This window comes from Periophthalmus magnuspinnatus, chromosome 18, assembly GCF_009829125.3.
Source record: "Periophthalmus magnuspinnatus isolate fPerMag1 chromosome 18, fPerMag1.2.pri, whole genome shotgun sequence".
NCBI classification, from domain to species: domain Eukaryota; kingdom Metazoa; phylum Chordata; class Actinopteri; order Gobiiformes; family Gobiidae; genus Periophthalmus; species Periophthalmus magnuspinnatus.
Genome location: NC_047143.1, coordinates 23,082,505 through 23,105,942, shown reverse-complemented (window position 1 = coordinate 23,105,942; position 23,438 = coordinate 23,082,505). Strand labels below are relative to the sequence as shown.

Below are 23,438 nucleotides of genomic sequence, written 5' to 3'. Positions count from 1 at the left end.
GAAGGGTTGCCTAGACAACATCTGGTTTTGAGGTAAATTACCGAAGCAGAGTGGTTTGTGCGCATGCGTGAAACTCCGGCAGCCCTACACGTCAGCACAGCAGCACAGGAGGATGGGACCGGAGCTTTTCGTGTAAAAGCACGCGTTTCATCTCGTGTGGGATGGTCTCTCCTCTACAAACTTTATTTTTTTCTTTCTCTTTGAACACTGTTGGCAAAGACACTGAAGGGTGATTGAAAATTTGTGGTCTAGGCTGCTTTACAATGCCCATCTCTATAATAAACGCAGTATTATGGTGTTTATCCCCCTAAAATCACCATAAACATATTTGATCATTTATGTTATAGCAGTTAATAATATGATACCTTCTCCTTTTTATATTTTTGAATAGTGGGCATGTATATGAGCTTAATTTAGTTAAACTAGACTTTGAAGTTACAAACAATATTCATGGGAGTCATTCTTTTATTTTGCTTTCAAATTCATAGTGTAAAATAGCAAAGAAAAATGCAAAAAAATAAATTTATTAATTATCAATAATAATAATAATAATAATAATAATAATAATAATAATAATAATAATAATAATAATAATAATAATAATAATAATAATGCACATTTGGGAATATATTTATGTCTTGGGAATATGTATGTCTTATTGTGATGAAAGACCATAAAAAGTGTTAAAAGTACCCAGGGGAGAGCACCAGTTGCCTGCAGCGCGTGGGGGCGTGTCCTTGCGCAGTGACGTTGACGGGCCGGCCTGCTGAGTGCTCAGATGATGGGGATTATATTGGCTGATGTGCGGTGCTGGTGGTTTTTCTTAAGTGCTGCTGTTCTGGCTCGCAGGTTCATGCTCGTCCCGCAGAGGTCAGCCTGAGGAGAGGAGCAGCAGGCATGGGCACCGGGGACTACATTTGCGTCACGCTGCGTGGGGCTGCGCCATGGGGGTTCACCGTGACACAAGGAGAGGGGGACACCTACAGACCCTTGATGGTCTCTCAGGTAACTTTTATAAGTCCAGAAGAGCATGTTCTTTCTGTGGATTTGTCTCTGGTCATCATGTTTCAGATACTGCAGTTCTCCTTAAAGTTTCCAAAAGTTTGGCAATAGTATTACACAATAATGTTTAGTTTTGTGTGCTTTCATAACAGCAAAGTTAAACAAAGATGTATTGGTACTAGCTGATAATGATCTTTTCTTGTTCATGCACATTTTCAGTCTTTGGCTATGTTTTTGGTGCTAGATTCCTCAGGATCCTTATATGGTCAAGGCCAGGGCTGAGTGTGAAGCTGAGGGCTGCGATCTGTTATCACTCAAAAAGACTTTAGTAAATGAAGCAATACTTTGTGGAGACAGCTCAGTGAGTGGAAGAGTGATGGGTGTTCACCTTATCACTGGATACCAATGTAAATGATGTTCCTGCTTTTGGAATTACATCATTTTATAGGTGGATATTAAATGCAAAGTGAAGATTTAAATACTGATTTTGCATCTTTTGAACACCTGCTCTGTTTGATTGTTATGTGGTATTTCTAAATAGTTTGCATAGAACATACACTATGTCATTCACTTTGATTGAACATGCAGTCGACTTATATTGTTGTTGCAAGCATTACTGCAAAAAGTGTTTAAATCTTCTAGTGCTACATGTAAAGTACCTATTTTGGTATTAATCTAAGCCAGGTGGTATGCTCAAAATTTAGTTTAACAAAGTATGCTTTTACAAATACTGAAGATCTCCCAAGATCTCGCCGTCCACATAGTGAACAAGTAAATATTATTGTTAAAGCGCATTCCTCCCACATCAAAGCTTTTCTCGGGGAGGGTTTTACTGCGCCTAATAGCTCCAATAGATCACCTTAATGACAATAAGATGTCTTAGGTGAACAGAAGCTATTTTTAGTTTAGTTTTTTTTTATGTTTTCAGAAACAAAACACAGTGAAAATGTTAAAAACTTGATTCCTAGAGAACATGAAATCTGATCAGTCTTACAAGCAATACATCTGATTTTATAAAGTCAGTCCCTTACTTTACGCAACTGAGTGAATATCGATAATACGTGCCTTGGATACATTTTTAGAAAAAATTGTGGAACTGGAAGTAATCTTGGTACAAACAGGATAAGTCATGACAATAATATTGGCAATTGTAATCATAGCAATCGTATTATGTAACGTGCAATAGTTGTGGTATAGTGGTTGTAAAAGTGTAGTTTTCTTCACTATTGTTATGATATCCCATGCTAGCAATACTTTTACTTGTATATTTTCCTTATATTTCCTTTTTCCCAGCCTGGTTTTGAAGCTTGCACAGATCGTAGCTGGGACAGTGCTCTGTATTGTGGAACACTCTAGTTGAGTGCCTGACAGACATGCTGCGTAGGAGAGTGGGGTATCCATTTGTAAAAGGTTCTTTCCATATAAGGACACTGTATTTTTCTTCTAATTTGGAGTCTTGGCTCGAATACAAAGTTAGTGAGGTCATCTTATTTTTAAAGCTGGCTACAAGAAATACTGAAACTCACGTCTTAGAGAACCTTAGAGATTTTTGAATCAGCAGCTACAAAGGAAACTAAATAACTCTTGTCTTGTCAACCTGAACATTAAACATGTGTAACTCGCTAATTAGTTTGTCATCTTGGAATGTGGAGTGTCACCATGTATTAAGTCTTTATGTGAGCCAAATATCAGCTTTATTCATATGTAATATTGGAGTATTTGGACAAATTCAACTTTAAAACAAAATACAACAAGGGTTACTGTTAAAAGTGCAGCCTGATGAGTTGCTGCACTCTCTGATCGATGTTAAAATGTTGTTTCCTCATCACAAACAGATCCGGGGTTGTGTTTTGTTTCATTCACACATGTTTAACACACAAACTCTGCATATTTAGGCTGAGTTCTTCTCTAAAACTGAAAAAACTCTGTTCCACCTTGTGATGTCATGTGGTAATACAGGAAGAGCTCCACTGTGTTTTTAAACTCCATACACCTTCACGAGATTTACTTGGATCATTTCAGCTTTAAAATTGCCGATCTTTACTGAACTAAAGGTAAAAGGTAGATGTTAACTTGAAATGACATCACAAGGTGGAACGGAGCATTTTGAGCTTTGGAGATGTAGACAGACTAATAATAAAGAGTTACTCAAATATGTGTGAATGAAACAAAAGTCAACTCAGAGTATGTTTTTGATGATGTAACAATATTGTCTTAAAGCTTACAAGAGTAAATTTTGCATAATATAGGTCCTTTAAAGGGTTCCTTAAGGATTTGAATTGCTCAGATTCTTGAGTAAAATATTGTTACTGCCACTAATAGTTGCATTACTATTTTAACTGCAACTGCTTCTGCTACTGCTATTAAAACATTTTATTTTACTATTTATTACTATTACTACTGTTACAATTACTATTACTATTAAAATGATTTATTACTACCACTACTACCATTACCACTACTATTACAACTACTACTACTTGTACTACTACTACTATTTCTACTTCTATTTCTACTTCTACTACTACTACTACTACTACTACTACTACTACTATTTCTACTTCTATTTCTACTTCTACTACTACTACTACTACTACTACTACTACTACTACTACTACTACTACTACTATTTCTACTTCTATTTCTACTTCTACTTCTACTACTACTACTTCTACTACCATTTCTACTTCTACTACTACTACTACTATTACTACTACTACATCTACTACTATTTCTACTTCTACTACCACTACTAGTTCTACTCCTACTATTTCTACTACTATTTCTATTTCTACTACATCTACTACTACTCAGCAAATATTACTGAAAATAAGTCCTAATTATTTTCCTTTGTCCTAGTCCTAATAGAACTACTACTTTCATTACTGCAGTGATTAGTATTTTATCACTTGTACACAGAGAGTGATAGTTTATGAGCACAGTTGTGTTACTTGTTACTGTTGTAGTTTGACTACAGCTGTGTGTTTGGATATTGGTGAATCACTGTGTTCTGCGAGTGTCGTGTGTCCATGAGGCCTAAATGAACTGCATAAATCCTATTCTCAACATCTGTTTGTACTGTATGGGACATGTCCCCCTGACCCGGGGTTACCGCGGTGATGACAGGTCTGTATGCGTGATCTGTGACAGGATTTAGCAAGCTCATGTATTGTAATGTAATACCGGGAAAAGTATGTGCAGGTCTTGATAGTGCAAGAGTAACTTTTTTTTTGTCATTAAAGTTTTTATAAATTTTCATTATAAGAACAAAAGACATACAAAATACAAAAACAAAAACAAAACAAAAAAACCCAAAAAACAAAAACAAAATATATGACAGCTGATCACATCAATCAGTCTATTACTTCTGTACAGCTGTTACTCCCCACAAATGACAAAAAGCGACTCCATATCCTGTTCGTTTTGTCTTGGGTGTTGTTCACTTTTGAGATCAGTCTTTCAAATGCAGCCGTCTCTGTCATCAGCCCAAACCAGTCCTCAATCCGTGGCCTGTGGGGCTTTTCCAGACCCTCAGAATTAGCCTGGCAGCCACAATAAAACCAGCCACAATAAAACCAGCCACCGCCAAACCCGTACATGTCCATTGTGAATCCAGGGGGCAGGAGAGACTTATCTCCCAAGAGACACATCTGTGGTGATGCTGGGACAGGTCGGCCAATCCACTTTTCCAGATTTTTAATAACATCAGTCCAGAATGGAGACACCACAGGACATTCCCAGAAGGCATGAAGATATGTACCACTTTCGGTTTTACATTTCCAGCAGTTATTGTTCTGCAACAGGCCCATTTTGTGTAGCTTTGATGAAGTAAAATAAAATCGATGAATAATTTTATAATGAATAAACTTACTTCTAGCATCTCTTGTAGCGTGCAAGAGTAACTTAATTAGAAGGTGAGAAGATGACTTTTATTTTAAATGACAAAAATGTTGATTTGGATGAGAGACTAACACAAATATAACAGTACTGATACCTCAAAATATGATCCTATATACTTCAACGTATTCATACCATATAAATATTCCGGTATTTTTACTATGTGGTACACGTTCTACTTTAGAGTTTTAGGATGAAACTTAACAAAACAGTAGCTTAATAAACACTCAATACACTACTACTACTACTACTACTACTACTACTACTACTGCTACTGCTTAGGGATGAGTCAATAAACAATAATATCGTTTATCATGATAAAAAGGGTCGACAATAATCATTCGTGGGAGATTTTTTATAATTGTAATAATCGCCAACAGAGATAATCGCCATTGCATCACCAGAATGTGCAGAAAAAAGAAAAAAGAAAAAAAGAAACACTTATACACAGGGGAGTCGACTTATTCATATGATTAAAATTATAATTATATATATCGATAACATTTTAAATTGTCAGCAACTTTAATAATTATCATGATATAATCATTAATTGTAATTATTTTGGCCATGATAATCGAGACACTAAATTTCAATATCGTCACATGCCTACTACTACTACTGCTACTACTACTACTACTACTACTGCTCCCGCTACTACTACTACTACTACTACTACTACTACTATTACTACTGCTACTGCTACTACTGCTACTACTGCTACTACTACTACTATTACTACTACTATTTCTACTACCAGTACTACTACTGCTACTACTACTACTACTACTACTACTATTGCTACTACTATTGCTACTACTATTGCTACTACTATTGCTACTACTACTACTACCACTATTTTTACTACTACTACTACTACTACTACTACTTCTACTACCACTACCACCACTACTACTATTACTACTACTATTTCTACTACTACTATCACTATTTTTATTTTTACTACTATTACTACTGCTACTACTTCTATTACCACTATTACTACTGCTACTACCACTACTACTACTACTATTTCTACTATTACTACTATTACTACTACTGCTACTGCTACTGCTACTGCTTTTGCTACTTCTAAGTTCTCAAGTTGTTACTTAAGTAAAAGTACAGACATCGTACAACATGAAAAAGTCTACTCTCTTAAGTAAAAGTGCCCATTTAAAACTGTACTAAGAGTAAAAAGTAAAAGTATTTTGCACAGATTTTGAGATCTATAATAAAGCTTCAAATGTAGTTATTTTGAAATTAGTTACTGTAGTTACTTTAAAATTTACAGATAAGTAAAATACAGATACTTTGTATTACTTTTACTTTGTTGCATTCCACCACTGTCTACTACTATATCACTACTACTACTATTACTACTACTCCTAGCACTACTATTGGCATTACTATCTCACATACCACATTGCAATATCAAGTTTTCATTTTGAGTCAAGTCCTAACAGAATCCAACAAAAGCTTTTATAAACGGAGGGGTAGTATCCGGAATGGCATCTGGCATAAAACCTGAACCGAAACAATATATACACATAAAATACACATAAAAACACAGATAGTTTTTAGTATCCAGAAGAAAAAATGTTTATGTTTTGTGTTAAACTGCTTCCATTTGTACAGCGCACAGTTAGCACATTACATTAGCGCATGTACTGTATGTTTAGTACCAGGAAGACATTAAGATCCTTTTATTTATACAACCGTTTTGTTTTGATTTCTTGTTAGCGCAAAATGACAAATCCCCAACTTGTGCGTGGAGCCCCCCAGAGCGAGCTGTCCACGGAGCGAGTGCTACCTGTGCGACAGCTGGAGATGTTTGTGTGAAATGTAAAAACATAATTACTTAAAGCTGTACAGAGCAGGAACCGCCAGGAGCGAAGCATTATGTGGCTACACTTCCCTGTGACTTTGTATTGCTTTCAAACAGATGAAAACAGTGAAAAGATTTCCACTACCTAAGCATGAAAGTAGTTACATATAAGTAATTGAACCAGATTGTTAAGTACTTTTACTGTCCTACCAATATTTTATTTTGAAGTGCTAATGTCATTTAATTACTATATCGACTTATATAAACATTTAAGGAAGCTGGGACAATATGGGGCTCAGTATTTATCGTGTACCTTTAAGGAACCCATTAAAGCAGGGGTGTCCAGACTTTTTACACCAAGGGCCGCATATTGAAACATATTTGAAGCTGTGTCGATACAGGAAGTCAAATGGCGCATTTAATAAGGCTTGGAAGATTATTTTTAGGTCTGTGTCACAATGCAATGTGATGTTATTTAGGTTATAGAGGTAGAATCGCTTCAATTTGTAGTAAAAAGTACTTCCTGATCAATTGGGCCAGTTTAGGAAGAGGCATGAGAACCAACAAAAATTGGTCTGCGGGTCAGATCTGGCCCCTGGGCCGTAGTTTGGACAGCCCTGCATTAAAGATCCTATATTACCCAGAGTTGTGTTTTGCATTAAGTAATGTAAGATTTGAGCTGTAGAGGGTAGAATATATCACTTTTATGGCTAATTATTGGTTGGTTAATTGTCATAAAAGTGGCATAAAGCAGTTTCAATATTATCGTTTATCATGATATTTCTCTGTAACAATATATATTATCTATGTATCATGTTTCAAAATGTGTTATCGTGTTATCAATTGAAAATAGTAGATTAGAAGTAGATTACTTACACTTAGACCTGTCACAATAACACATTTTAACAGACAAATATTGCGATAAACGATAATATTGAAACTACCCTATGCCACTAATACTGTAACAATAATGCAATATAATCCTTGTAAATCATTTTAACTAGACAGTACCATGAGCTGCAACACATAAACAACAAATGAACCAGCAATTTAGCCATAGAAGCCACTTATTTAACTTTTTTTTAACCCTACAACTCAAATGTTATTGTACTAAAACAGAAATACCCCGAGTTTCTGTGGTTTTACAAAGAAATTATACACACAATACATTTTGGTGAACAGTTACAGTCACAATAGTGTAAGTAAAAGTTGTGGTACTAGTGCTAGAGTAGCTGTTAAAGTATATTGAGTACTAGTAATAGTAGTAGTAGCAGAAGCAGTAGTGGTAGTTGTAGACATAGCATTCGTATAGTAGTAGCAGTAGCAGTAGTAGCAGTGGTGGTAATTCTAAGTAACTGTAGTAGCAGCAGAAGCATAAGCCATGTGTCTCCACTCTCTTGGGTCGTACATAAATAAATGATGTTCTAATCATGCCACACAATATTTTCATTTGTTTGTTCTTTGGTAATTTTCAGCTTTCAGAAGTAAACTAACCATATATATCCAGTGTGATGACAATCTGGGGAGTGTACATTTGTTTTGCATGTTATTGCACTCACTCCTTGGAGGCTAACTGATGTTTCCCTTCCTTTTTTGGAGGAGCATTAGTTGCTGTGGCTTCTCAGACAAACTCTTCTCCCCTAAGTGAGGTGTGAGTCCCAAAGGCAAGCACAAAGGCTGCCTTATACGGACACTGAGCTCTCTCATATAACTCATGTATACACTCCAGTGGCTTTTATATGCACCTACTGGCTCTGTAAAGTCACTCATAAAACAACTGTTTACTCACCGCTGTTCTAATGCTCATGATTTGACTAATGTTAGGTGTGCTGGCCTTAAAGTGCACTGTCATTTTCTTGGTGCAGGGGATAGTACTGTATAGCATTGCTGCAAATACTCCAGTAAAGCATTAAACTCTTCATTTATCCTCAAAATAAAACAAATTTCATATAAATACATTTGCTTTATTGACATACAGGTGTTTTTATTGCTCAGAAATATCTTGAAAAACATGCGTTCTTTCGATTCGATTTTATTTATATAGCGCAGTTAAAATACAACTTCAGCTGCCCCAAGTGCTTCACATTAAGTCAGCAAAATATATATATACATAAAATACGCCGCATAAACAACAATAAAACGATAATACACCAAGATAGTCTGGTCTTAAACTGCGCTACAGACTGACGAGATCTGACTCTTGCCTCTCCACAGATCTGTCCTGTAATTTGGACTGGTGGTGTCGCCTTGTGTCCATGGAGATAAATACATGTAGTGTCATGGTGTGGAACATTCAAGGCAAAGCAAGAACATCTCTAGAGAAACGAAAAGATGATAAACACTCCTTCACAAATCTTGCACAGTCCCCCTTCTTCACTATCAGAGTCTCACACTGTTATGTTTATGTTTTCAAATGTACTTTTCAAATAGTACTTTTTGTGGACAGGAATTTCACAAGTGACCAAGAGTGTAGTCTGTGTGTGGGCAGTGCCATCTAGTGACCACTTTGCTGTATTACAGAAGTACACTCTTGCGTTCGAACCATCAATACACCCATAGTTGTTGCATTTATTCCAATTTTATGTATTTGTATTTGTATAGCAATATCCATTTTCCAGTTGAATGTACTTTTTTAAAACTACTTTTCAATTTGAGTCACTTGAGCCATTGCTATTGGAAATATATCATGCATTTTAATTAGAAAGAATGAAATTAAAACATATCTTAAAACTCATTAACAAAAGCTAGTAAGTAATGTGAAATATAAATAATATAAACAAATACATAATAAATAAATACATACATAAATAATATTTTTGTTTGAAAGGTCTAAAGTTAATCTGTTGGTCTTCATGTAGATGTTGGTCAGGGGTACAGCACGTTTAGACATTTAATTCACTTAAAGAGCCCATAATTACGCTACTTTCTGATCCATGTTATTATGTTTCCTCATCAAAAACAGACCTGGAGTTGTGTTTTGTTTTATTCACACATGTTTAACACTGTATTTAACCTGTTTTCTTCTCTGAAACAGAAAACACTCTGTTCCACCTTGTGATGTCATGTGGTAATACAGGAAGTGCTCCACTGTGTTGAAAACTATTGCTTCATGACATCACAAGGTGGAACAGAGCATTTTGCCTTGAAGATATAGACAGAATAATAATAAAAGGGTTACTTAAACATGTGTGAATGAAACAAAACACAACTCCAGGCCTGTTTTTGATGAGGTAATAACATTATAACAGTTCACAAAAGTCAATTTTGCGTAATATAAGGCCTTTAAGTAGAGTATATTGTTCGATGTTGTTCTAAGTCCTTACCTGTGCAAACTGTAGAATTAATTAAAAGAGGCTGTTTAGGATCATGTGACGCTATGTGTATCTGTAGGTACATTTGTTTTGCAGCAGCTTTCAGGTTTGGCATCAGTTCACATCAAGAAAAGACAGACACATAATCAAACATTCAGACATTCACACTGGCTCAGAGTCACAGTCAAAAAATACAGAAAAAAGTATAAAAACAGAACAAAAAATGATAAACTGCTGGAGTTGGCACTTGGAACTTACATCCTGAAGAAAGAAGGTGGAGCCCTTCAGACAGAGGATGAGAGTCACAGTTCATAATATTGGCTGGTGTACAGGGCCTCAAGACTCAAACTGCCTGCTGGACCATTTAAAGATTTGATTTACTTTATGCCTGTCTTTCAGTGCCAGACTCTTTAACCGAAGACACCGGCTCAACAATCACAACATTACTCAAACTCAGTAACACGGGAAAATTACATCATTCCAGCAGAGCGGTGCATTTTTTCTCTTTCTCCTCACAGCCTCAACTTTTTTTTAGACAATTTCTTTCTGTTGAAACGATCCTCGATCCCTCCTGCTGCACAAGTGGCCTTTGTGCATAATATATGAGCGCGTTCTCTTTATTAAATGGTCTTATTAATGGACCGTTTTATAGGCCACAGGAAGCAATTACGGACAAATGAAGCAGTCCCTCATGGTCTAAACTGTGTAGAGAGGGTTTCCTGGATGGCTGTGCTGAGAATTGAACCTTATCGGTGTATGCAGACGTGATGTAGGTTGGTAAATGTCTTTTTGTTTTGCAGGTAGAAGACGGTGGCTGTGCTTTCCTGGCCGGGGTTCAGGAGAGTGACCATGTGGTGTCCATCAACGGAGAGCCGTGCGCAGACCTGACCCTGGAGCAGGCGTGTTCTCTCATCGACAGCTCAACAGACTGTCTGCAACTTCTGCTCAAAAGGTGACGCACGCAAATAAAACTGTGAGAAATATTATATCCACAGTTTATGCAGAGGGCAAGTCCAAATGCAGCATGTGTAAATGTAAAAAGTGAATTAAAAAGAGGTTAAGCTGCTTGTTTTGCAAATCTAACTTGATAAAAACAGTTCAGATGTTCAAATATTTAAGAATTGTTAGTAGAAGTATTCCTTAAAATGTTGAGATAGTGACTGTATGGAGCTCAACAGCACCACCCACCTGTCAAGTTCTGAAAGTAAAATTTTTTTTTAAATTAATTTTTCCCTATAGACTGAAAAAGGGAAAACATAAACACACAGCTTGAAAGGTTTATGGATGCTTACCTTCTAACTAAGACAAGTCATATAATTTACAATATATTTCTCACACGTTATAAACTGCAAGATTTTAAAACATTTAGCCACATTTTGGGTTTAAATATGTTTTGTTTTTTTTAAGTTTGTAAGTAATCCTCTGATGGACATTAGTTAGCACAAAGCTGGTTGGCTTTTGTGGTGCTGTTGTGGTGTAAATGTTTTTGGGGAAAAAAAACAAAAAACAGGAAACTGCTATTTACAAAAACTGGGGTGTGTTAAATTAATACTTGTTATAGACAACGATTGGATTAAAACTTTGTTCATGACTTCTATTCAGAAATGTTGACATCAGGACGTGTAATGCATTCACACAATAACATTTTTACATTATACACTTCTTAATGTGGCGTTTGGTTATTTAAAATATGCAGACTGTGTTTCTGTTGTTATAATACTACAACTATATTAGCATTTAGATAGGCTGTTGTTTTATGACATGGCCGTCTTGTTTAGTCTAATAGACAAAGAGTGTGCGTACGTCCGTGGCAGTGTGTATTAGTGAGTTAATGCTCGTCGGCCATGTTTGACCTTCTGTCTACAGTGTAAGGTGTTGTAGATTTATGTTTGCTATTGCCACGCAGCTGCTCAGCTGTTGCCAATGAACACTGAGAGGCTGGTGACATGTTGCTTCTTGTTGGACAGTGGTTTTAAAATATCATCATCATGAACAAGAAAGTAAACTGTTTGTTAACTTGACAATGCAGTATGTGCTTGTGGTGTTCTTTTTTCCGTCAAGAACATTTGCTGGTCAAGCGTAAACCATTGTATGAAGCAATCCTGTGTGGTTGTAATAATAATAGAAAACTAATATAAAGTAATTTACAACCAGATCCTAATCAATAGTATTATCAATACTGGAGAAAAATAACAAAGTTGGAAAAGTTTCCGAATAAAAAGATTTAGTTGTTGTTGTGATCTCAAGTCTTTTCCTCACTATTACATTTGATTTTTTTGTATTGTGACAACACTTCTCCAAGTTTCCCCATAAAAAGCTGAAAGATTATCATCATCATTATTATTATTATTGTACAAAATAAAAAGGATTCAGATAAATCAAATTACTGTTGCTTCACAGTTTCCAACACTCCACACCATTACTTCCTTGGCTTCTTCTACAACTTCCACCACACGACTGTAACAAGAAACTGATATTTTCACTTATAATTATCACAATATTATACCATGCAACTTATGTTCTATTTATTTTCCCCTCCTCAATCTCTTCCAGATGCAGCAGCGGCCCATCAGAAGACAGCGATGCAGACGACACATCCTGCGGCGATGTTTTGGAGAGCACCACATTGCACATCCTCTCCCCCAAGCACCACTCTCCAAGCCCCAGTGAACTTTACATCTCCGAGTCCCACGATGAGGCGTCCTACGGGGGCATGGACGGTGACGACGAAATCAATAAGGGACCGCAACTTCTCAGCACAGAGTTACATTTACCCCACCAAAAGTGCCTTGAATCCACAACTGATGATGTTTTGATGTCTTTGGCTCCTGGGAACGTGGTGGAGCTACAAGTTTCTTTAGCGAGGTCTGCACTACATGACACTGGCGGTGCATCTACTGGGGAAACTATCGATACAGAGAACGCATTTTCAAATCAGGAAACCGCTATAAATGTTAATGACAATCCAGTTAAGAGTACCCGCGAACCGCTTAGCCATCATGGGGTGGTACTCAGCTCTCCCGCTACCCCAAGCCAGGTGGAGGTTATTCTGCAAGGAGCGGGGAGGGGCGACCAGGGTGGGAGAAGTGGGGTGGGTGGCCCCAAGATCAGCTGCGAAGAAGGAGAAGAAGAAAGTCAGGAAGTGCCCAAGTCATTTACCGTGACATTTGCGACAGAGGAAACAACAGCGACTGAAGATCAAGACTCTGGTGAATCTGAGGAAGATCCAGACCAACCACATAAGCACAGAGCAAGACATGCGAGTAAGTACCACAACACTAATACTAACTAACTTTATCATGCGTATTTGATGTGAATTTGCATGTTCACGACACGCTTTGAGTCGTAAATTGCGATTGTCAACACCATTTTGAACATAAAGTGTATTCTCAAAATAGAGGTTGGGGGAATTTGACCTGAAATGCAAGGAGATGCTTCCGGGTGTATTTGAATAACTAGTAGTAGCGTCAATCTTTCTCAGTTGAAATTTGATAGTAAAATTAAATATATCATGGCAAAAATAAACAATATATGATTTTATTTGAGGAGATGTTGCTGAGTGCAGTATTTGGGGGCGTTTCAGTGAAGTGTGTTGGGGACATAAATACACTGGGACAGGCTGACGATGGCTTTGATAGACACGAGCATGTGTATGCCCCTGTCACCTGAAACCCCCCGGACTGACTGTTTAAACCGGGCTAAAAAAGTCACCCCGCTGCTCACTCCCGCTGCCTCTCCCACCTTCAGGTTAGTCTTGTAGAAATAGAAGACTTTTTATAAATGAAATGAATGGAAATGTGGTTTATTCATTTATGATTTCATGTGTCGAATTGTTGTTTTTAATGTTTTCGCTGTTGCATGGTTGACGTGAACTTGGAGGGCGTTCAGGCTATCTTTAGGTGTATGGTTCTTGTAATGTGCACTGACTGGATTAATGAGGCGAAGGTCTAATTTGAAATAGCGAATTGTCTGCATAAATTAATATTAGCTGTGGGTCAGTGGGTTTTATGTCAGTGGGTTTTTGAATGTGGAAAAGGAATAGTAATATTTTTTCAGTATTGTTTTATCCAAGTGAGCTTTCCTTACACGTGTTTTGTGTTTGTGTAGCGGTATATGAAAAGTACAGTAACGCTTTATAATAATTACACTTTTATTGATTTAAATTAAGCATGAACAAATATATTCTTCATAATGGACTAATATTTAAGAATGTTTCAGGGAGTACTAGTAAATATCTAATTAAGTCAAGTCAAGTTTATTTGTATAGCACAATTCATACACACAGTATTTCAAAGTGCTTTACAGAATAAGAAAGACATTAAAATCACAATATGACAAATCAAAACATAAATAATCATCATAAAATAAACATTAAAACAGAAGAGTGCAGAAGAAAAACCTTTCAGTCATATGCACAGCTAAACAGAACCGTTTCGAGCCTGGATTTAAACATTGTCAAAGTAGAGGCCTGTCTCACATCTTCAGGAAGACTGTTCCAGGTTTTAGCTGCATAAAACTGAAACACTGATTCTCCATGTTTAGTCCTGACTCTGGGCACCAGCAGGAGGCCGGTCCCTGAGGCTCAGAGTGTGAGGTGGTTCATGTGGCTCTAACATGTATGAGATGAAATACCTCAACTCTAACTCATCACCCTAAGTCCTTATGAATTAAGTCTATGTTTATGGTTTATTAAGACTAATTAGGTGTAGTTAGTATAAAGTGGTACCAAATGTACATTATCATATAAAATATAAATATTTGGTAACATTTTAGTTTGCTATCTCTTCTAAAAGCCTAATGCGTTAATTACGGTCCTTGATCCCTGTAGCAAATCGTAGCAAAACATATACACGATGAATAAACTCACTAAGATCAAGCTAAACATACACAATACGAGAGTTAATGACTTCTTACTAATGTTAAATCTCATTTGTGTGTTTTACAGGGCTCAGGCGCAGTGAGAGTCAGTCCGAGAAGCAGGTAAAGGAGGCCAAGTCCAAATGTAAGCGCATTGCCCTGCTCCTGAAGGCTGCCCCACCCAACCCCAACAACAAGGGGGTGTTAATGTTCAAGAAACACCGGCAGAGAGCCAAGAAATACACACTAGTGAGCTACGGGACTGGAGAGGAAGACCCCGAGTACCGAAGTGAAGAAGAAGAGGACGACGAAGATTCACACGCTGTTGAATTTACTATTGTTCCATCCAAGGATATAGAGCTAACCAATGCTAACAGTAGTGCAGGTGTGCTAAGTATAACCTTTGATAAGGGCCTACTTGAGATAGAGCGGAACTTGAACAGCCCAGTCAAAATGGAGTGTGAAACAAAAGGAAAAGGAGCATTAATGTTTGCACAGAGACGTCTAAGGATGGATGAGATTTCTGCCGAGCATGAAGAGCTCCGTCGTCAGGGGATACCGGTGGATGGAATACAGGAAGTGCAGAAGAAGATGGAGGAACACGCTTACATGCAGTCGACAATGGAGGGCCATGGATATATGGATGTCAATATACATCAACAAAGCCAGCAGCAGTATCAGCAGTATCAAGGGCAACAGTACTACGAGCAGCAGCAGCAGCACTACCAACAACAGAACTATCACCAACAACAACAACAACAACAACTGCAACAACAACAACAACAACTTTATCAGCAACAACAACAAAACTATCAACAACAGCAAAACTATCAACAGAACTACCAGCAGCAGACCTATCAGCAGCAGCAGTACCAGCAGCAGTATGAGCAGCAGCAGGTGCATCAGCAGCAGCAACAGGAGTACCACCGAGAGCAGCAGCAGTACCAACAGTATTCTGCAAATATGAATGGAACAGTACAACAGCAGACCATGGAGATACAGAGCTCCCCTAGTAACCGCACTGCCAAACCTTTTACAGCACAAGACATGACACCTGTGGCCTATCCTACTGCAAACGGGGACAATCAGGAGAACCAAGGGGAGCAAATAGCTTCACGCGATGAGAGGATATCTACACCTGCCTTTAAAACAGGCATCCTGCTGGACACAAGAAGACGATCTGGTGGCAAACCCATGTTCACCTTTAAGGAGGCTCCAAAGGTTTCACCCAACCCAGAGCTCCTAAACCTCTTAAACAGAGGGGACAGGAAAATGGGCTATGAGTCAGGAACTGAAGAGGACTATCTCAGCCTTGGGGCTGAAGCTTGTAATTTTCTTCAGTCTCCTGGATTTAAACAAAAGATTCCTCCTCCAGTGGCTCCAAAGCCAATGATCAACCCTAATGCTCCACCCTGGGCTGTGCAGATGGATGGGACCAACCAGGACATGCCTCAGTGCTCTGAAAATAGCCTGATAACACCTGCTGTGGCCCCCCCTGCTGACACTACTCCTGCTACAGAAGTGGAGCCAGCACCTGCCCCTGAGCCTCCCACCCCCTCCGCTCCACAAGAGGCCCCTCCCCCCTCTGCTACAGGGGAGCAGCACACGTGGAGTGCGCCGACAGCCGAGCCACAGCCACCACAGGCTCCACAGGCTCCACAGGCTCCACAGGCTCCACAAGCTCCACAAGCTCCACAAGCTCCACAAGCTCCACAAGTCATTGCAGCTCCTGAGGACAGACTTCAGATGAACCCACCACAGCAGCCTGAGCCCGCTCCTGCTGCTACCTGGACCCCAGCTCAGCCTCAGCCACAGCCCTCAAACTCCTGGCACCCGGCTCCCCCTCAGGAGCCTCCTCACACTCAGTCTTCACCACAACCTCCGTGGGTAACTCGCCACTCTGCTCCGGTCCAACCGCCTCAGCCACAGGCTAACAGCTGGAGCCCCCAGATGCAGCAGAGCTGGGCCCAGCCTCCTGAGCAGCCATCCTCCCAGCCCCCGGTGCAGCCTCCCTGGGCACAGGAGCAGCCTGCATTGCAGCAGATGCACCCGGCCTGGACCCAGCCTCAGGAACAGCAGCCTCAATCCCCATGGGTGCAGCCCCAACAGAAACCCCAGGTCCAGCCCCCGTGGGTGCAGCAAGTCCCAGAGTCTCAGCCCCAGCCCCCATGGGTGCAGCAGCCGCAGGCTCCTCCTCAGGGGTGGCCACAGTCCCCCAGTCAGCCTCCCTGGGGCGCTGCTCAGCAACAGCCAGCGTGGAATCCCCAGCAACCTCAGAGCCAACCCCCCTGGATGCAATCTGCACAAGCCCCACCTCCACAGCCTCAGGCCGGGTTAAACCCCTGGGCCCCTGTGCCTCAGCCCCAGCAGCCCTGGGCTCAGCAGTCACCGGAGCAGAGCCAGCAGCCCCTGAATGCCTGGGCTCCAGAACAAAACCAGCCCCAACAACAACAGCACCCATGGGCCCAGCAAGCTCCTCCACCTCAGCACCCTCAGCAGCCAGTGAGCACCTGGCAGCAGCCTCCTGTGAAGACCTCTCCACAGCCCCCCGCTCAGACGCAGCCCCCTCACTCTTGGGCACAGCCAGCACAGCCTGCCCCTGTGAGCTCATCACTGGTCAACACTCGACCTTCTCCAAAGCCATGGCAGCCCCCACCGAGCAGAGCCTCTCCCCCTCCTCCACCGCCACAGAGAATCTCCTCCTTCACCTTTGGCCAGAGAACATCCTCCCCTGTGAACCCCATGGCCACAGTGCTCCCAACATCTGCAGGTCCTGCCTACGAGATGCCCACTGTCAAAGGCAAAGGAGCGGACATGTTTGCTAAGAGACAGTCTCGTATGGAGAAGTATATTGTGGACTCTGAGACTGTTGAGGCAAACAAGGCCAGCCGCTCCACATCACCTGCTACGTCTTTACCCACAGAATGGAAATACACTCCTAATGTACGTGCCCCACCCCCACGAGCCTATAACCCAATTCAGTCTCCTCTGTATCCTCCTGCTGCTTCTAAACAGCCACCTCCTTCTAGTAACCCTAGTAAATCTAAGAAAAAAGATAAACCAGCCGCTCCTCCCCCCAAACCCCTTAATGTCATAGATGTAATGAAACACCAACCGTATCAGCTCAGCTCCTCCCTGTTTATCTTTGGGCCAGCAGAAGAGGCTAAGCCCCCTGCTCCAAAGCCTGAGTGCCCTCCTCCTAACCCACCTGTAGAAAACCAGCCACAGCTTTCTTATGAGCAAATGGCTATGCAACAGGCAGGACAGATGAACCCCCAGTATGCCCCACAGGGTTATGGGATGCCAATGCATCCAATGGGTCAACCTATGATGCACGAGGGCCCCTACCAGCAGCTCCCTCCCAATATGTACCAATATGCTTACCAGCAGCCCCCAGGTCCATACCAACAGATGTACAACCAGCCTTATCAGCAGCCACCTCCAGTGGCGTATCCAGCCCCGGGCCCTCAATCCCCTAATGCCCCCTACCAACAGCCCCCTCAGGCCCCCTACCCTCCCGCACAAAGCCCCCCCTACATGGCACCCCCTGTGCAGTACCAGGCTCCCAGTACAGCTCCCAGTACAGCTCCCAGCTATCCCATAGCAGCCAGACCAGAGTCTGTATCAGCTGCTAACCCCACCACTGCTCCCAAACCCAAGTTTATGGCTAAAAAGAGCTCAGCTCAGGTGTGGAAGCCATCTGGAGGGGATAAAGAGTGAAACTGGCACAAATAACATTCTCATTGAAGCCAGTGCATAGAACTATATCGTATTTATTTTTTAGCACACTGAAAATGTCTGCTGTAACTGAGCAATAACTGTTCATATGGTTTGTATATTTTTAAAATATAAATATAGTGGCACAAATAATACACCCACGTATAGACGGTAAAAGAAGAATGTGTGAGAACCAATGCAGGGACTAACTGACCGCGGCATTAAGATGGTGACAGAAGGAAGTTTGACAGTGCCTTATGTGTGACTGAAACAAACATTTATTTTAATAGCTAATTAGAATAAATATATCCAGGAGATATCATGTTTTTATAGTTAATTTAAGCTCATTTTTAGACATTATGGGAAGACAAACCCCCTTCAAATAAGATTTGACCTATTTTAAAGGAAATGTTTTTTTACAAGCCTCATCTGTGACTTTTTCACTCACTTATGTGGGTTAGTTTTATTTTGGACATAGACAGCTGTTGCATCATGTTGTATACTATTTATAAATGCTTCTTGAGAGGGCGCCCTGGGGTTTCAGCTTTCTATTTCAACTCAGGCCACTGAATGAAACAATTTTTCTCTCTTCTATCTGCTGTCTTTGGTTATTACCCCTGTCGTTTCATTGCACTGAGCTTTTTAATTAAAACGATCACGTGCTCGTTTCCTACTTATCTGTTTTATTTATGTTTCCTTCTGTGTGTTTCTCTCTGTTGCACTTTCTGTACGACTCACTTCCTTTCATTAAATGTAAATGTACCTGCTTTGATTTCTCACCTTTTTGATTTATCACATACTCCATTCACACTCTCTCTTTTTTACTACTTGCGTTTTCAATGTTTCCACTCGGACCACAAAGCCCTGCACATATTTCACCCAAATGAATAGTAGTTAGTTGTCATTATGTACCATTATTATGTTAACAGTTCCAATGCACTTTTTTACGGCGAGCTCTTTTCGACAATCCTATAAATTAGAGTTTATTGGAAGCCGCAAACACCTCATTGCCTTAAGTATATCCAGTGTTGGGCCATTGAAATGCTTGTGTAGCACATTCCCACACAATGACTAAGTGATGGTGAATATTATTAGTCTGAGCAGGAGTGACCTCATGTAGTTATATAGACAGTGGGTTACTCGGAGGGTCAACACTGAAACCATAGCCGTAGTGTGTCATGTATTCTCAGAAAGGACGTATCAATTAGTTGTCAAGGGATTTAGCTATATTTAAAGTACATATGAGGTTTATTAGTTGGTTTGCTGGGGGAGCACATGTGATATTTGTCAGAGATTTATATCTGTCAGCAGTGGTGGAAGAAGTAGTCAGTTTGTCAGTTTTGTTACTTAAATAAAAGTACAGATACTGGAGCAAAAAATAAAAAAATACTCAAGTGAAAGTTAAAGTATCACATGAAAAAATCTACTTAGGTAAAGTATTGATGTACCTGTATAAAAATGTAGTTAAAGAGTAAAAAGTGAAAGTACTTTTGCACTAATTTTGATACAGATTTATCTCACTTTTTTTTTTTTCTAGCAGATTTATTTGTATATTTTTGTTTGATCAAACTACAAATGGGTTAAAAATATGCCCTAAGACTTTTCAGCAGGTCTCAGACTATAATAGTAATAATTAAAAAAAACTTTTACTTTTCAATTCAATTAAAACATGTTATGGAGTAGAAAGTACAGATAACTGCTGTCAAATGTAGTGAAGTAAAAGTAAAATGCTGTAATATCCACTTTAAAATGTACTTTAGTAAAGTACAGATACCTAAAATGTGTACCGAAGCACAGTACTTTACTACTTGTACTTCATACCTTCCACCACTGTCAGTCAGATGGCAGTTTGTGGAAAAGAGTTGAGAAGAAAATAGATGAAGTAGTGATGGGTTCGAAAAAGAACATGTCTATCTACAATGCAGAGACTTAACATGCAAGGAACACATTTTTAATTTTTTTTATGGCAACATTAAAAATATATATATATATATACAAAAAACTAGGCAAGCATTTTTAATAAAATCATAAATGTAGTACCTCTCTTTACATGCACATTAGGACCAATATTGCAAGAACGAAACCAAACAAAAAGTATTTCAGCTAAATAAGATAGTGTATATTGCATATCCTATAGTTAAAAGTTTGGACACTCCTGACTTAATACATTTTTCATCACGGGCCACTTATAAAAACACAGACGAAGCTAAGGGCCAATTAAGGGCCATAGACTGGTCGCAAATACAGTGAATACTTCAAATCTGCATTATTTTTACAAGTTAGACTGAAACACTAGACTTTTATTCACGCTTACATCCTCAATGGGACACATTAAATATTTGATATGGGCTTGTTAAAGTAGATTTTCAGAAATATACAGTAAAAAGTACTGTTTAAGGTAATATGGGCCAATTCACCTGGAAGCTTGAGGGCCAAGAAAAATTGGTCTAAGCTACAGTTTGGGCACGCCTGTCTTATGTTTTTATTTATTTGATGTTAATTAATGCATCCACACAATACAGTTTGATTAGGTTTGCTTGGCCATAGAGCGACCATGAGATTATATTATGTTTTGATGATTGGCATTGCCTTTTACAAGCATATTTCTTTTAGAAGTATAATTCTTGCAAAGACTAGAACTCAGTTTATTTAATTTCTATCCACTTTTCATTTTCCATCTTCTCCCATTTCACCCGTTTGACCACACGACGGCAGCACTGCACTGTTTTGTAAGTTCTCGTCTCAGCGTGACGCACAGAGACAGTACCAGTGTATAGGTTTGGCACAAAAATGTCTCCTCACCCCACGTAACCCTTTTTCTGTCTGGGCATATTACAGTGGGTCGATGTCAGTAATAATACATTTCACCATTTACTGAAGGAGAGGGAAAATGTAATTAGAACCAAATGAGTGCAGCTTAGCCCGTGAAACCCACTTTGATTCTGGGAAACAGTGGCTCCAGTTCAGCCCAAATGAACAAGGCTAAGAGCGTTTAAGAGCTTTAGCGCCCCATTTAGTTTGACTTAACTTTATTGACACACTTTTATAATGACTTACAAGCTGAGTTACAAGCCAAAATAGAACAGTGCGCGGAATATTAACAAGAACAGCCTGCAAGTGTGAGATGTTCTACTAATCTCATAACTAAATGAGAACTACAAGATACAAATCATCACTATAGAACTGAAAAAAATCTGTATACATCTGAAATATTTGGCATTGTGAGAAAATGATTGATTCCTCCTTGTTCTTTTGCATTGACAGAGGACAGATTTAAACTTTAACCAGTGTCACGTGGATAGAAACGGTAATTACAAGGATGTAACCCACACAATTCAACCACCGAATGATTAACCGCCTTCCAACTCAATATTATCGACGAGGCTCTTTTAAAGACGTTATTGGAATGTTCCACAGTATGTAGGCTATATATATATATATATATATCGCCATGGAGATACAACTAGGCCTAGTTGCTGAACCCGCACAGCCTAAGTATTCATAAGTCTAAGGTATTTTTAGCAATAAAACACTCATAATTCAATAAATGCACATTGGAATTTTCAGTTTAATGGAATTCCAGGCAAAGCTGTAACTTGGAGCAGGTTGTCAGGATCAGAAAAGTTACATAATGCACCTTTAAATGTTTTGATATTTTACCAATCTTGCGTTCTCCTCAGCCTTTTATTCTGCCCGTGTTTCCACTGAACTTGTTTGAATTGGCAGCTCTCTCCTCAGCCAAACACAGGCCTTACTAATATAAACATATCTGCCTTTTTTTTCTTTTTTTTTTCTTTTCTTTTACAGGCTTTTGGCAGCAGGAGCTTCTCTCTCTCCCCACCAACCAGAGTGCCATCCAGGGGCCAGCAATCCCTCCCTCCCAGGCCGAGAAAAGCTCTAACGCCCTGGGAGGCTGCGTCCCGTCACCCCCTGGGCCTGGTGGACGAGGCTTTCGCAGTCCAAGACCTGCAGCACACACTGGCGTCTTCCGTCCACTTAGCGGCGCAACGCAAGATCCTGCCCGAGCCCCCGGCAGATTGGCAAGCCCGGGTTTCTTATCAGGCTCCCAAGAAATCCGGCAGCCAAACGTGGGGTCAAAGCAGGGGTCACGCTCGAGCGCCACTGCCGTTATTTGAGTCGCCGGCTAAAAGTAGTTTCTCCGGTGCGCCTCATAGCTCGCCCGGTGTCGTGGGATACAGGTCGCTGCCCAGACAGTGGCAAGCGCAGAGGTCAGTGACTAATTTGTCCTCCCCAGATCACAAAAGGCCACAGGGGGCACAGGGGTATAAGTCAGTGTATGCTAGTGGTAACAGCAGCTGGAGTTGGAGAAGATAAACACACACGAATATGATGTTAATATAAAAGCTAAACACGGAATGAAGCTACAGCGAGAATAGACGCGTTTAAAAAGCTGCCAAACACGTGCAAGACTTTAATATGCAAACCTGGTTCTGAAGCTGATGTTGTGTTCAGTGCGATTTGAGATAGTATAAATGAAATGTCCGAGCCCGTCCAGGAAATATAATGATAAACGTCACACAAGTTAAAAGAACTACAAAAAGTTAGGTAAGATTTTTTTTTTTGTAAGATTTTAAATGTAATGATGCTGTTTTTGTAAAATGAGCAGTCAAACCTGTCACTATCAGTCAAAAGTTTGGACACACCCTCTCATTTTAGTTTTTTTTTAACTGCTTTCTACATTTTATATACAAACAGAAGACACCAACTATATTAATTTAGATGTATGGAATTATGTAGAAAAGAAAAAACTTTAAATAACTCTGCAAAATTCTTTTATATTCAAATCTTCAAAGTAGCCACTCTTTTAC

At 39.7% G+C, this 23,438-nt stretch overlaps 1 protein-coding gene across 2 annotated transcripts; it reads left to right on the top strand.

The window, feature by feature from the left end:
• Nucleotides 1-823: 823 nt before the first annotated feature.
• On the top strand, nucleotides 824-23,168 carry LOC117386441 (synaptopodin-2). Of its 2 annotated transcripts, XM_055228971.1 has the most exons (5): nucleotides 824-1,005; nucleotides 10,836-10,987; nucleotides 12,589-13,298; nucleotides 14,981-17,835; nucleotides 22,417-23,168. In XM_055228971.1, the coding sequence occupies exons 1-5, from the start codon at nucleotides 898-900 to the stop codon at nucleotides 22,942-22,944; spliced, it is 4,353 nt and encodes a 1,450-aa protein (XP_055084946.1). In that variant the 5' UTR covers nucleotides 824-897; the 3' UTR covers nucleotides 22,945-23,168. The 2 variants fall into 2 exon arrangements, with proteins under 2 accessions (XP_055084946.1, XP_033839689.1); XM_033983798.2 differs by lacking the exon at nucleotides 22,417-23,168 and having other exon boundaries at nucleotides 828-1,005; nucleotides 14,981-19,374.
• The last annotated feature ends 270 nt before the right edge of the window (nucleotides 23,169-23,438 follow it).

Excerpts from the sequence above, each read along its gene's own strand:
- LOC117386441 (XM_033983798.2), top strand. The coding sequence starts at position 898 with ATGGGCACCGGGGACTACATTTGCGTCACGCTGCGTGGGGCTGCGCCA. Across the intron at positions 1,006-10,835 it reads GACCCTTGATGGTCTCTCAG|GTAGAAGACGGTGGCTGTGC; the intron begins GTAACTTTTATA and ends TTTGTTTTGCAG. Across the intron at positions 13,299-14,980 it reads GCACAGAGCAAGACATGCGA|GGCTCAGGCGCAGTGAGAGT; the intron begins GTAAGTACCACA and ends TGTGTTTTACAG.